We start from the raw sequence: 15,816 nt of genomic DNA, 5'->3' as shown, positions 1-15,816 counted from the left end.
CGTAGTGTACGGGTGGGTTCGTGTCGGAAGAGGCATTCCATCAGGTATTGTGGTCCTAAGCCATGTAAGGCTTTATAGGTTAAAACCAGCGCCTTGAATCAAGCTTGGAAACATACAGGCAACCAATGCAAGCGGGCCAGAATCGGTTTTATATGACTGAACCATCTGGTCCCTGTTACCAATCTGGCTGCTGCATTTTGCACAAGCTGCAGCTTCTGAACTATCTTCAAAGGCAGTCCCTCGTAGAGTGCATTGCAGTAATCTAACTTGGAGGTTACCAGAGCATGGACAACTGAAGCCAGGTTATCCTTGTCCAGATAGGGGCATAGCTGGGCCATCAACTGAAGTTGGTAGAAGCCACTCCATGCCACTGAGGCTACCTGAGCCTCAAGTGACAGAGATGGTTCTAGGAAAAACCCCAAGCTACGAACCTGCTCCTTCAAGGGGAGTGCAACCCCATCCAGGACAGGTTGGACATCCACCATCCGGTCAGAAGGACCACCCACTAGCAGCATCTCAGTCTTGTCTGGATTGAGCCTCAGTTTATTAGCCCTTATCCAGTCCATTGTCGCAGCCAGGCGCCGGTTCAGCACATTGACAGCCTCACCTGAAGAAGATAAAAAGGAGAAAGAGAGCTGTGTGTCATCAGCATACTGATGGTAACGCACTCCAAAGCTCCGGATGACTGGACCCAACGGTTTCATGTAGATGTTGAACAGCATAGGGGACAGAACTGACCTCTGTGGAACCCCATACTGGAGAGTCCAGGGTGCTGAGCAATGTTCCCCAAGCACCACCTTGAGCTGACCCGCCAAGTAGGAGCGGAACCACCGCCATGCAGTCCCTCCCATTCCCAACTCAGCCAGTCTTCCCAGAAGGATACCATGATTGATGGTATCGAAAGCCGCTGAGAGATCAAGGAGAATCAACAGAGTCACACTTCCCTGTCTCTCTCTCGACAGAGGTCATTATACAGGGCGACCAAGGCTGTTTCCGTGCCAAAACCAGGCCTGAAACCCGACTGAAATGGATCCAGATAATCAGTCTCATCCAAGAGTGTCTGTAACTGGCTTGCCACCACTTGTTCAAGGACCTTGCCCAGGAATGGAACATTTGCTACTGGGCTATAGTTATTAAGATTATCTGGGTCTAGGGAGGGTTATCCATTTTAGCAATTATTTTAAAAATCTTGGTTTAATTATTTAAGAACAGAAAGCCATGGATGAACACTGAATTACTGTGTAAGTGTATTCAAAGGGCAGATTAAAACTACATCCATTAAACAACTTGTCTCAATAGAAGATTTGCAGATGATCTACTTTAAAAGGGATTTGCAATATCAACTTTCTTATCCAGGTTGCTGGCTAAAAGAACAAACCAAAGAGGTGGCCATTATACCAAAAGAATGAACATAAAGTTAAGAACATTACATTACTGACATTCTCGAAGGTGCTGGAGCCATATCATTCGTGCTTGTAGTGTATCCCCAATGCTACTCATGGTGCTACCTATGTGTGAAGTTTTCTAATATGTCCAGTAGGGGCTGCAACACGATCACTTGCGCTGTTATTTTTTGTGGTGATTGCCAGAGGGAAGGCAAATAGGGTTTCCTGAGTTTGTGCTCACTTTCTTTTTGATAGGTATGGCTGGGATTAGAATGACTCTCCTCCGATCACTGTTTCTCTTAGTAACCAGGTAACACCACCCCAGGAATGCATTTAGTGGCTAATAAAACAAGGCAGTTCCTCTTTCCATATCTCAGCAACACAGCTTAAAGTGAACATAAATGGGGAAATTGTCAGAAGAATTCTACCTATTAGTTAATATACTCCTGCAGCTATTGGGGTCAAAATGAACAAAATTCATCCTCAGGTAATACCCATTTCATTAGAAAAACTAATTATTTTAATAATTCTTTTAACATGATTGTTCAGCCCCTAGTTCTTATATTGCTTTCTATAAACTACAGGAAAACCACAAATGCTGGAAATTTGTGTCTCTATTTTACCAAAAGGGAAACTGAATTAAAAATAAAAATTCTAAACAGTTTTAATTACATCTTCTTTATATGATGTTCACATGTTTTTAAAAATATGCAGATAAGGATTCTGTCCTAACTAATGAACCTGAATGTAGTACCTTGTATTGCCTTAAAGTTTCTCCCCCTCTATAATAACAAGGCATGTATTTTATTTCTGTTAATTACAGAATTTTGATGCAGCTTCATTTGGTTCAGCAAAATCGCTCTTCACTGCTAAGAGAGGTAATTGGTAGTCCTAAAATTTCAAATTCAAAATACTGGCCACTTACTAATTTTATACACTGAAGTCTTTTCAAAAAGTGGAAGTAGACAGCTCATTTTAAATATGCATACCACTTGACAACTGATGTTTCTATAGTTTTGTTTGAAAGTTTAGTTTTTAGTAGAGTGGTTTTATTAACAGACTGAAAATGCTTTAGTTCATTCAAAATTGACATCCCATTGGCAGGGATCTGTTAGAAAACATTTAATTAGGTACATTACATAATATAATCAGTATATTTTATGGATTGTATGAATGTATTAAATTTTATTGGTACTATACCCCAGTTTGGGATTATATTATAATGAAAATTGGGTAACAAATTTTATGAACAAATACAAATATTTTAGTTGCAACATTTGCTGGATTTTTTCTTTACTGAAATGGTGGATCAAATAAAAAATGTCTGGAATATATGAATGTGCAATGGGAGTGGGGAAAAGGAAAAGGGAGATAGCTCCCCCTCCCTCAGTTTTTTCAAGCTTGCTTTGTTTCTGCCTGTGCATCTTCTCCATTCACACTCGACATGTATTTTAGTATAAAAGCTTTGGGGAAAAGATACTGCAGTATTTCAAGCTAGCTGCAGCTAATTCTTAAGTATCGTGTGAAAGGATGGCAATTATCACCCAAAGACAGATATGAGCACTGCGGAGGAAGATTACACAATACAGTTGTGAGCTGATTCTTCCACAAATTGGGCTGATACGTATGTAAGGAACAGATAGCATTTTGCATTGTGAGATTTTTTAAAAATTGGATAAATCAATAGAGACCAGCCTCACTTTTGCTATACTGAATGAGCTTCCTCGAGAAAGGACAAGACCTAAAATGTGATAAATTCTACCTTTCTGGGCTTGGAATACTGTTTATTGCATCAGTTTACTCTTCTTTTGTGCTCAGTTGAATCTAACATGAGGAGGGCCCATAGTGATAGAGCACATGCTTTGCTCACAAAAGATACCAAATTCAACCTTTGGCATCTCCAATTAAAAGCATCTTAAGTCAGAGAGAGACCTCTTCCAGACCCACACACTTTGGCAACCCACTGCCGGTCAGAGTAAGGGATGTTAGGCTGAACAGATAAATAGTCTGAAGGCAGCTTAATATGTCACTACCGTGCTGTCATGTAATTTAGCTTTGAACAGGGCTGGGAAACAGGCCCAAGGACCAAATCCAACCCTCCAGAACTCTGTTCTGACCCTCAAGACTTTTCCTGGGCAACATCTCTAATTGGCCCTGCTCCATATCCTCGAGTGCTTTTGCCTTTCTGGAATGTATCCCTGAACTGTGATAATGCCCCTTTCTTGCCTGGACGGAGAGGTGTGGGTATGTGGAACCTCTGAGTTTCCCATGGCTATACAAAGGCAAGAGTTACACCTGTTGCTCCACCTGTCTTTTCCTCTGGCCCACCACTGGTATGTTATGCTACAAAGGTTGCCAGGAGATAATGCAACACTCAGGCTGCAAAAAAGTTCCCTAGCCTGTCCTAGAACATACCTTTGTTCCTGATGGGCAAAATGAGCTTTGCAGAAGGTCAACTGCCCTCTGCAGTTAAAACCCCAGGAGACTCTAGACAATTTTGTAAAAACATACTTTTAGAAATGTGAACAAATGCAAATATTAGGACATGATCTCTCTGCACCAGTATTATTTTTAGCATAAATGAGGGAGATAATAAGCATAGTAGGAGCAGAAACCTTTGGGCATGAGGATCTGTATTTGTTGTTATGTGCCTCCAAGTCGACTACGACTTATGGTGACCCTATGAATCAGTGACCTCCAAGAGCATCTGTCATGAACCACCCTGTTCAGATCTTGTAAGTTCAGGTCTGTGGCTTCTTTTATGGAATCAATCCATCTCTTGTTTGGCCTTCCTCGTTTTCTACTTCTGGTTTTCCAAGCATTATTATCTTTTCTAATGAATCATGTCTTCTCATGATGTGTTGTATGATAACCTCAATTTCATCATTTTAGCTTCTAGTGATAGTTCTGGTTTAATTTGTTCTAACACCCAATTATTTGTCTTTTTTGCAGTCCATGGTATGCGCAAAGCTCTCCTCCAGCACCACATTTCAAATGAGTTGATTTTTCTGTTATCCGTTTTTTTCGCTGTCCAACTTTCATATCCATACATAGAGATCGGAAATACCATGGTCTGAATGATCCTGACTTTAGTGTTCAGTGATACATCTTTACATTTGAGAGGATCTGTATAGTTATATAACCTTGTTTTAGAATTAAAAACCCATGTGATGTTTTCAATAAGGATTAATTAGTAGGAGCTGGCAGAAGCCAGTATCCTGCTTGTGGATTTTCCTACAAAATCAGTGCAAGCATTTAGCTGGAGTTAAGTCCTCTCTTTCTGACAGGTACTATACATAATCTACAAAGCTGCCATAATGATTGTCCTGCGTGTATCCCTTGCACTCAGCGATGTATCTGTGTGTCTGCCATTGGTCTTAGTGTACTTGGTGTCATCGCTGCTGTCATTGCATTGGTTGTCACAGTTGGTATCCCTCCACATACACCAGGTCAGTTACTTCCAGCTTTTGTTAATGTTATTGTGACCAAATTGCTTCCAACTGGAGTAATGCTTGCAATAAGTCAAATGATGAGTGTGCTGCTTGAGATATGAAAGGAAATTGAGAAAGAGAGACTTAGCTTGTCACTCAAGACAACAATTCCTATCATCCTTGACAATTTGTTATGCTGCCTGAATTGGTTGCATTGGTAGTTGTAGTCCACAACAGTGGGTATCTCAGTAACATTCTTCATGATGAGTTTTATGTGTATAAACTTGGCCCAACAGACCTTGAAGAAGTGGAATGACCTGCCCAAATGTATAGCTACTGTCATCTTGATGTTTTTGGGGAAATCAAAATACATTGTAGGATCTAATATTTTTTAAAAATTGTGTGAAGGGAAAGCAAAGAGGCAACAAGCGCACATATAGCTCAGGCATGTCCTGGTTTATTGAGACAGGATTTATGAATGGGTCCATAGTAGCATACTTCTTTGATAATAGCTATATCATACATCATAGTTATATTTCAAATTCAGACTGACCAGAAATGTACTATAGATAATCTAGAATAATGGTCTCCATCTTTTATTTACAGTTATTAATACCCCTTGATATGCTATCCGTTTGACTCATCTAATTAAATCCCAGATCACTTGAAGCTGTTTTCTGATCTGAAAACACATCTAGAAAAATTAATCCCGCAGCTGCCAAAAGACTGAGCACTAGCTCACATAGTAATCCATGAAGTATAGTAGACAATATGGATAGCTGTATACAGGGCCAGCACCAGGCATGCCAGAGCCATTGGGCACCCGCCTGCCCCGGACCCTAGCACCCGCACGCATGCATGCCCCACCTACCAACCTTTCCCTTGGTGAATGTTGCCTGTGCTGTGTGAGCATGCCTGCCATCAACCAAGATGGCAGCCAAGGCTTCCCTAAGGGGCTGATGCCTCCACTGCCATCTTGGTTGATGGAACATATGTGTGGTATGCACGCGCATCCCTGCTATCAACCATGATGGCGGCAGGAGCATCAGCCCCTTAGGGAAACCTTGGCCGTCATCTTAAGAACATAACATAAGAACATAAGAAGAGCCTGCTGGATCAGGCCAGTGGCCCATCTAGTCCAGCATCCTGTTCTCACAGTGGCCAACCAGGTGCCTGGGGGAAGCCCGCAAGCAGGACCCGAGTGCAAGAACACTCTCCCCTCCTGAGGCTTCCAGCAACTGGTTTTCAGAAGCATGCTGCCTCTGACTAGGGTGGCAGAGCACAGCCATCACAGCTAGTAGCCATTGATAGCCCTGTCCTCCATGAATTTGTCTAATCTTCTTTTAAAGCCGTCCAAGCTGGTGGCCATTACTGCATCTTGTGGGAGCAAATTCCATAGTTTAACTATGCGCTGAGTAAAGAAGTACTTCCTTTTGTCTGTCCTGAATCTTCCAACATTCAGCTTCTTTGAATGTCCACGAGTTCTAGTATTATGAGAGAGGGAGAAGAACTTTTCTCTATCCACTTTCTCAATGCCATGCATAATTTTATACACTTCTATCATGTCTCCTCTGACCCGCCTTTTCTCTAAACTAAAAAGCCCCAAATGCTGCAACCTTTCCTCGTAAGGGAGTCGCTCCATCCCCTTGATCATTCTGGTTGCCCTCTTCTGAACCTTTTCCAACTCTATAATATCCTTTTTGAGATGAGGCGACCAGAACTGTACACAGTATTCCAAATGCGGCCGCACCATAGATTTATACAACGGCATTATGATATCGGCTGTTTTATTTTCAATACCTTTCCTAATTATTGCTAGCATGGAATTTGCCTTTTTCACAGCTGCCGCACACTGGGTCGACATTTTCATCGTGCTGTCCACTACAACCCCGAGGTCTCTCTCCTGGTCGGTCACCGCCAGTTCAGACCCCATGAGCATATACGTGAAATTCAGATTTTTTGCTCCAATATGCATAATTTTACACTTGTTTATATTGAATTGCATCTGCCATTTTTCTGCCCATTCACTCAGTTTGGAGAGGTCTTTTTGGAGCTCTTCGCAATCCCTTTTTGTTTTAACAACCCTGAACAATTTAGTGTCATCAGCAAACTTGGCCACTTCACTGCTCACTCCTAATTCTAGGTCATTAATGAACAAGTTGAAAAGTACAGGTCCCAATACCGATCCTTGAGGGACTCCACTTTCTACAGCCCTCCATTGGGAGAACTGTCCGTTGATTCCTACTCTCTGCTTTCTGCTTCTTAACCAATTCCTTATCCACAAGAGGACCTCTCCTCTTATTCCATGACTGCTAAGCTTCCTCAGAAGCCTTTGGTGAGGTACCTTGTCAAACACTTTTTGAAAGTCTAAGTACACTATGTCCACTGGATCACCTCTATCTATATGCTTGTTGACACTCTCAAAGAATTCTAATAGGTTACTGAGACAGGACTTTCCCTTGCAGAAGCCATGCTGGCTCTGCTTCAGCAAGGCTTGTTCTTCTATGTGCTTAGTTAATCTAGCTTTAATAATACTTTCTACCAGTTTTCCAGGGACAGAAGTTAAGCTAACTGGCCTGTAATTTCCGGGATCCCCTCTGGATCCCTTTTTGAAGATTGGCGTTACATTTGCCACTTTCCAGTCCTCAGGCACGGAGGAGGACCCAAGGGACAAGTTACATATTTTAGTTAGCAGATCAGCAATTTCACATTTGAGTTCTTTGAGAACTCTCGGGTGGATGCCATCCGGGCCCGGTGATTTGTCAGTTTTTATATTGTCCATTAAGCCTAGAACTTCCTCTCTCATTACCACTATTTGTCTCAGTTCCTCAGAATCCCTTCCTGCAAATGTTAGTTCAGGGTCAGGGATCTGCCCTATATCTTCCACTGTGAAGACAGATGCAAAGAATTCATTTAGCTTCTCTGCAATCTCCTTATTGTTCTTTAGGACACCTTTGACTCCCTTATCATCCAAGGGTCCAACTGTCTCCCTAGATGGTCTCCTGCTTTGAATGTATTTATAGAATTTTTTGTTGTTTGTTTTTATGTTCTTAGCAATGTGCTCCTCAAATTCTTTTTTAGCATCCCTTATTGTCTTCTTGCATTTCATTTGCCAGAGTTTGTGTTCTTTTTTATTTTCTTCATTCGGACAAGACTTCCATTTTTTGAAGGAAAAAATGGTTGATGGCAGGCTTGCGCCTGCAGTGCAACCAGCATTTACATCAAGTGAGAGGTAGGTGGGGTATGTAGGCGGGCATTGTGGACCTGCACGGCAGTAGGGGGGTGACTGGGACCTCCCTCTCACAATCCGCAGCAGGATCGGGAGCCGACACTGCCACAGATCATGGGAGTGCTACCTACCCACCCTAAGGAAGGGCCTTTCAGGGGGCCCTTAGGACCCAGAGGCCCTCAGCCAGGGCGTGACCTGGCCTCCCTCTTGCACCAGCCCTGGCTGTATATCTAACTTTTAAAAATATACTGATCATCAATTCCCAAAGGTCTATAGCTCTTACACATCTCCACTATACATTTTCAAAGTTGTTTTTATCCTCTGATGGAATTTTCCGGTGTTTGGCTCATATATTTTACACAGTTTCCACTGTGTGAGGGCCATGGATATAATCTTGCATGGGCCACTTATCATTAAACATGGTAGGACTGGCCCTGCATCTCAATAGCTATCAATGCATGTAGCCATTGCGTGTGGGGTATAGTGGATAGCCATTGTCAGACTAAGGCTGGAGAGACCCAGATTCAGGTTCTGCTAGCCATGAAGTAAAGTGGATAATGTCGCCTGTTGCTCTCTCTCAGTCTAACATAATTTAGCTGGGCCTGGCAACCAAGAGGTCTTTTGTATCGTTAAAAGTTGTGCAGGGGGAAGGGAGAATTTCACCTTGTGGTTTTTTCCATTACAGTGTTGCAAGAACACCTGCACTTGGCTGACTTTCTCTTCTCCTAAAGATACAGGATCAGTCTCAGGGATTGAACCTGGCAACCCTAATTTGTAATAATACAAATTATAATTAAAAATTTAAAAGTATTTTTATATGAAATTGAACAAATATCATCTGTTGTACAAATCTACTCTGAAAATTTCATGTCTCTGTTTTATCTAATCTCAGAAACATTGGTTGGACAGACGACTGGATGGACCAAGCAAATAATTATGCTTCTGTTTAAATAAATATGCTTAAAAAGCATTAAATGGAAAGTAGAGGCAAAATGTCTCCCAGTTTACCAAAAACCTCACCCTAGATCTGCCTTTGGAGTTTGGTACCAATTGCGTGGTTCACCTAGGGCACCAGTTGCTGGCATGTGGTCTAGTGCCTCCCTTGGTCTCGGCCCCATGGTACCTGCTGCATTTTCTGGGCCTCAAGCAGGCTAGTTTCTGCATCTGCAACAAGACTCCTAGGTGCCTTTTCTGGATTTTACTCTTGCCTTGGGTCCGTTACCAAAACTGGCTCCCACAACAGAGTCTACCCTTTCAGGTTCTATATACACAATCTCTAATTGTCAATATGATATTTAAAAATTACGAATACCACTTTAAAGGCAGATGGCACAATCCATCTGGAAATTATCACATGCAGCCTCTATTGCATTGAATGGTAGCAGCACAAGCTTTCATTCGTTGTCATTACTGATGTGTGAAACATCCCAGTTATGTTGGAAGATTGGCTATGGGTATAAAATAGATTATTTGAGTGTGTCATTATAGTATTGGGGGTGGGGACTGATTAGGTTTGATCATTTAAGTGTCAGTATCTTCCATAGTTTAATCTCCATTTTATTTTTCAGTTAATCGTTTATGTGTGACCTCCAGTAACCAGACAGGCTTTTTATGTGACAACAGAGAGAGCTGCATTCCAGCCAGTCAGGTCTGTGATACAAGAAAAAATTGTGCAAATGGGGAGGATGAGCAAGAGGCACTATGTGGTAATAATCTTTGCTTTATTTTACCTCTTATCACACCCAGTCCATGTCATAAGCTTTTCCCACCGTATCTCAGCCATTTTATAAAGCCGCATACTTTAGCGTGATAGCTGGTGAGAAGAACAGAAGCTGGCTAAGAATGAGGTCACACATCAGCTTCAGAAGTCAGTTAAAGTTAAAAGTTAAAATTAAAATCGTTCTAAAGCAAAAGATGGTGATTGAACAAATTTAATTGCTGCTACAAAAATTGTGATTCTTGCATTAGTTATTTCATTTCTGAATGACTCTCATTTCCACCAATAAAATAAGGATAGAGATGCTTCCTTCACATAGCCACCATGTTCCTGGATCATGCTTAAACTTTCTATACAACTCACGCTGTTTTACCTGAGGATCTCTATAGCTTACAGTGCAATCTTGCACGTCTGCTCAGATCCAACTGGGTAGTATCCAATGCACTCATTCTGTTAGTGCAAGGATTTTTCCTTGTGTATCAGAAAGTGCCCCCCCTTTGCTTCCCAAATCTGCTGCAGACAGTTGGGGGGAAAACCCAGAACAAATCTAGGGGATACATGGGGGGAGGTGAGGGAAAACTTTGTTGCTATGGTTTGAAGGCACGTGAGGCCACCATCTTGTTGATGGTAAGCAGGTATGGGTCTGGTCAGTGCGACCACCTGGGAACCACAAGTATCCTACTTTGGGTTCTATGATGAAGGGAAAATAGTCTATAAATGTAATTAATTAGTTAATCAATCCTTTCACTAATGGAGTGAGTGACTTAGTGCTACGTTGGGTACAAGCCATAGAGTTCAATGAGATTCCCAGGATTGCCTTAGTTATTTTTCTTTTACTAATTAACACATTTTAAGCCACTGCTATTTTTTCCCAGTATACATGTTGCACAGTAAGGTGGTCTTTTTTTAAAATAGGTGATCTGCCCAACAGCCTTCCAGAATACTTGATATTCCATTGTGGCAACCGCAGGTTTTGGATCTATGCAGACCAAAGATGCAATGGAATCAATGACTGTGGAGACTGCTCTGATGAAATAGGAACTTGTAAGTCTATTCTTACAGAATGGTATTTCTAGTTAGCAGATATTTGTGAGATTTGCTGGACTGTGATCCCTGCAGGTAATATCCTCTTCTTGTCTGCTAGCAAAGAAATAAATTCTATGTGTATCTTCACCTTGGTTTTGTTCACATGTGTTATAAATATGCATGGGCTCCTTTGTTCTGTTGTACTGTTCAGAATTGTATTTTCCTTTTTGATATAGACTGAGTCAGGAAGGATGCTGAAAGAGCAGGTCTCTTCAGAGTCCCAGAACAAATTTCACAATACAGAGTAAATTCAAAGGCTCTCCCACTCTGCTCATTCTCTCTCTGTAAGGTTTAGCGACAGTATTCGTGGTCACCATCTTTTTCCAGATTTAGCCAAGGTTAATAGTTCATATTGCTACCACGTTTTACAACCCAGATCTTCCTCCCCCCCTTTTTTTGGTTGCCTCTGCTGCTTAGTCGTTTTGTTCAACAATCAGAAGGCTAGGACTGGGGAGGGCAGCTATGAGACAACTAGAAAAGGTCCTCAAATGCAAAGATGTATCACTGAACACTAAAGTCAGGATCATTCAGACCATGGTATTCCCAGTCTCTAGGTATGGATGTGAAAGTTGGACAGTGAAAAAAGCGGATAAGAGGAAAATCAACTCATCTGAAATGTGGTGTTGGAGGAGAGCTTTGTGCGTACCATGGACTGTGAAAAAGACAAATAATTGGGTGTTAGAACAAATTAAACCAGAACTATCACTAGAAGCTAAAATGATGAAACTGAGGTTATAATACTTTGGATACATCATGAGAAGACATGATTCACTAGAAAAGAATAATGCTTGGAAAAACAGAAGGGAGTAGAAAAAGAGGAAGGCCAGACAAGAGATGGATTGATTCCATAAAGGAAGCCACAGACCTAAACTTACAAGATCTGAACAGGGTGGTTCATGACAGATGCGCTTGATAGTCACTGATTCATAGGGTCGCCATAAGTTGTAATCGACTTGAAGGCAGATAACAACAACAACAAAAGTTTGTATGAAGTTGGTGTCCATGCACTGGACCACATCCAGTGCTGCAGCTTTGCCAGCACAAGGCCTTTGGTGTGTGTAATGGAACTTGCTCTTTCTCTCCTGTCCCCTCCATCCCCACCCCACCCCGTGACCCTCCAGAGCAGATTTTTGGGGTGTGAGGAGAAGAGAGGAAATGGAAGTCCCATGGTGCCTGTGGAACCCTGCTGGCACAGCACTGGCTACAACCCAACCAGTTTTCAAAGGTTTTTTTTAATCAGTGTGGTGAGGCCAATTTCTGAAGCGTTGCATAAAACCTGTAGTTGTTTGGCCAGAAGTCACTGTGGAACAGAAAGTGCTGCTAGAAAAGATGGTGCTCAGTAGCATATGTGTTTCCTCACTTGTCTAGCAATAGCTTTGACCCTGCACAAGTAATATTATGAAGGATTCAGTCTGCATTATGTTCCTTGTCATAAGTTGCCACCTACCTGCAATGCCCTTGTTAAATTTACTTCGGCCATATAGATTGTTCTATATGTAAGAGTACTGACATAAATACATTAAAAATGGCAGAAATCAGTAGGGAACATTTCAGCCTCCCTGAGTTAACTGCCCTCACTCAACTGCAGTAAACACTGTTACAGCCCCCTTTCAAGAAGTTGAATATACAGTAAAATGATAAATGATACGTTAGGGGTGTATCCACTGCTGTGCAAGTGGTGTTCCACTCATACTGTGGGAATTCCTCTTCCTCTTCTCTCTCTACATGCCTGCAAAGTCTGCTCCAGAGAGTCCGCCAACCCTCTGGAGCAGATTTTGAGGGTACACAGAGGGCTGCAGGGAAGAGGAGTGAGAGGTTCCATTGTGCAAACAGAAGTCTGCTGTGTGAAAAGAAGGGCAGCATTGGATACAATCCACATCATTCAGTGTTCTTTTTGTGTGTGCCATAGACCCCCATTTTTTTTGATATTGCCCTGGTGTCACTTCTGTATAGCACACTGGAAGCACTGCTATTACAGTGCATTTCATAAATGTAGGTGTGAAAAATGGGATTTTTCCCATGGCTTCTTGCCATGTAGGGACTAGAAAATGGCACCTACTAAAAGCCCCCTTTCTATATATTTACAAAAGGCAAAGGATGTCCTCTAGTCCAGGGATGTGGAACCTGTGGCCCTCCAGATGTGGACAACAATTCCCATCATCCCCGACCATTGGGTCATGCTGGCTGAGGACAGTGGGAGTTGGCATCCAACAACATCCGGAGAGCCACAGCTTTCCCATCCCTGGTTTAGGGAGAAAAGAGTACATCAATGATGACCCTTGTCTTTTTTATTGCAGGGGCCAGTTGCCCTCCTTGTGGGCCTCAGTGGTGGGGATGCACCATGGTAGTCTTCCATATGTACTGTACCTGCATTCCCAGACATCTTTGCCGAGATGGAATACAGCACTGCATTGACTGGTCTGATGAATATATCTGCACAAGATGAGCAGCCCAGGACTGTAACCTTCAGAAAATAAGGGGAGCTATTCATTAAGTACTATAGTTGGGGAATTGCCATTTCTTTCAGAGGGGTTTGCAGAGGATACTTTATGTAGTGTTAGAAGCACTGTTCATAGACCAGCGATTCTTCACTTTTGAGCTCATGAAGGTATTTAGAAACTCCTGTGCCTTCCTCAAAGCCCACTAAATACAGTTGTTACCAAATAGAAAGATAGGTGGATGGATAGACAGATAGATCTGGCTTTGACTTTACACACAGTGGTAAACCGTTTGTAACCCTGAATCTGTGAAACCTTGCTTGATAACAGCAGAAATGAGCATAACTCATCTCAAGCAATGTCCTTCTCATAGTTACAGTCTAATCCTATGAGTGTAGCAATGGTGGCTACAGCACAAGAATGTATGGTCATGCAAGCTAGTTGGTATCTTTTTCCTAGCTGGCATTATGAGGTCAGTGAAAACCTGTCACGTGAATCCTTTTTTGACTATTTCCCACTCTTTCCTTTCTTTGTTCTTTTCCCTTAGTAGGCTATAGGCATGTGGGTGTTTGATGAGTGAAAGGTCCTTAATTTCAAACTATGCTAGTGTGTTTGCAAATTTCTTTGGTGTTTGATGCCTTGCACTGCAGTATACAATATTACTGTGTGTCTGGTAAGCTGCATGAATCCTGTGAAGTGTTGTTGTCAGTTGTAACTAGGATAATGTGGCAAATGGAGTCTTCTAAAGAGGCTTGTGTGACTTTCATGCTTTTACATAGAAGTAAACATGCATCATCTTATATAATGGAATAGGTACTTTAAAAGACCTTTAAGTCAATATTTATATCTGATAATCAGGAACTACCATTATCAGACTAAAATGAATGACTCTTGTTGCCTATTGTGAAAAGTCATGCGATATAGATGGCGCAATAAACAAACATTTACAAGCTATTAATTGCCTAAGTAAATATTTCTCTCTTCACAGACTGAATGATAAAAGCATTTAAATACTAATGGCAGATGAATGGGGTTATGAGTCATGCTTATCTGTTTTTTGTTTGAAAATCACTTTAACTTAAATGTTGCATTAAATATGCTACTGCTTGAGTAAATAAAACTTAGTTTTAGTATGTTTTCTTATAACATGCTAGCACGTGTTCCTTGGTAAAATTTGAAGTCAGTCATAGCTTGAAGAGAACCAGAACTCAGCAAAAAGAAGGCAAGACAAATCCATAGCAATGAAGTAAACCATGTTATGAAACAATGTAGTAGGATACAAAGTTACCCTGTGCTATCCCTCATTTAATTCATTTAGGGATCTAAATAGAATTACAAATGTACTTCCGATATGCAAGACAACAGAAAAGTCCCTTTTGCCTACCCCATTTCCTGTTTTTTCTCTTCCTTTCCTCACATTTGTTATGTGCCTTCAAGTCGATTATGACTTATGGCGACCCTATGAATCAGCGACCTCCAAGAGCATCTGTCATGAACCGTCCTGTTCAGATCTTGTAAGTTCAGGTCTGTGACTTCCTTTATGGAATCAATCCATCTCTTGTTTGGCCTTCCTCTTTTTCTACTCCCTGCTGTTTTTCCCAGCATTATTGTCTTTTCTAGTGAATCATGTCTTCTCATGATGTGTCCAAAGTATGATGACCTCAGTTTCATCATTTTAGCTTCTAGTGACAGTTCTGGTTTAATTTGTTCTAACACCCAATTATTTGCCTCTTTCACAGTCCATGGTATGCGCAAAGCTCTCCTCCAGCACCACATTTCAAATGAGTTGATTTTTCTCTTATCCGCCTTTTTCACTGTCCAACTTTCACATCCGTACATAGAGATTGGGAATACCATGGTCTGAATGATCCTGACTTTGGTGTTCAGTGATACATCTTTGCATTTCAGGACCTTTTGACTACTTTGACCAGTACCTTTCCTTCATCCCAACTTAGCATCTACATATGTGCCTATGCATCACACATCCAGGGAACTCCTGCTGGTTCAACCATAACGATGCAACATGGTCTTTTGTAAGTCAGAGGATCAGCAGAAACCAATAATTTGACTGCTATGATTAATCCAGCCACATAGTGTTATCCTATCTTTAAGTATTTTATGCAGGAGAACAAATAGAGTTTTGTGTACCTTTGGCATTTACTTGCTTGAACATGTTTCAACTACTCAAAGGTTTGCTTGGTAAACTAATACCTAGTTAGTTTGTCGATAATGTACAAGAGTCAAAAGTGGTTTGTAGGTATGTTAAAGTAACTGGGAACCATCAAGCTCACTGCAAACTGATGTATTATTTTCCACTTCAAAAAGGATAAAATATTTAAGCTATATTGTAGATGTTATTTAAGCATCATAATTTATATCACCAAATTTTATTGTTAAACTAATTCATCAACTCCTATGTTTATTTTGTGAAATCCCATTCTTTATGGTTAAGTCTCACCCCATTTCTTTGGCTAGAGTATAAAACAAAATGAATACTAACACCCAAAGATGACTTACATGTGAAAAAGGC

At 41.3% G+C, this 15,816-nt stretch overlaps 1 protein-coding gene across 1 annotated transcript; it reads left to right on the top strand.

Annotated features, from left to right (window-relative positions):
• Positions 1 to 1,851: 1,851 nt before the first annotated feature.
• LDLRAD1 (low density lipoprotein receptor class A domain containing 1) lies at positions 1,852 to 13,905 on the top strand. Its single transcript, XM_061630638.1, has 6 exons — positions 1,852 to 1,872; positions 2,209 to 2,263; positions 4,673 to 4,834; positions 9,614 to 9,751; positions 10,678 to 10,806; positions 13,146 to 13,905. The coding sequence occupies exons 1-6, from the start codon at positions 1,852 to 1,854 to the stop codon at positions 13,292 to 13,294; spliced, it is 654 nt and encodes a 217-aa protein (XP_061486622.1). The 3' UTR covers positions 13,295 to 13,905.
• The last annotated feature ends 1,911 nt before the right edge of the window (positions 13,906 to 15,816 follow it).

Source organism: Rhineura floridana, chromosome 6 (genome assembly GCF_030035675.1).
Source record: "Rhineura floridana isolate rRhiFlo1 chromosome 6, rRhiFlo1.hap2, whole genome shotgun sequence".
NCBI lineage: Eukaryota > Metazoa > Chordata > Lepidosauria > Squamata > Rhineuridae > Rhineura > Rhineura floridana.
The sequence above is the reverse complement of the archived record's forward strand: the minus strand, read 5'-3'. Positions and strand labels throughout refer to the sequence as shown.

Coding starts and splice junctions, on each gene's coding strand:
- LDLRAD1 (XM_061630638.1), top strand. CDS start 1,852: ATGAACAAAATTCATCCTCAG. Junction 4,835..9,613: donor TATCCCTCCACATACACCAG/GTCAGTTACTTC, acceptor TTTATTTTTCAG/TTAATCGTTTATGTGTGACC. Junction 10,807..13,145: donor CTCTGATGAAATAGGAACTT/GTAAGTCTATTC, acceptor TTTTTATTGCAG/GGGCCAGTTGCCCTCCTTGT.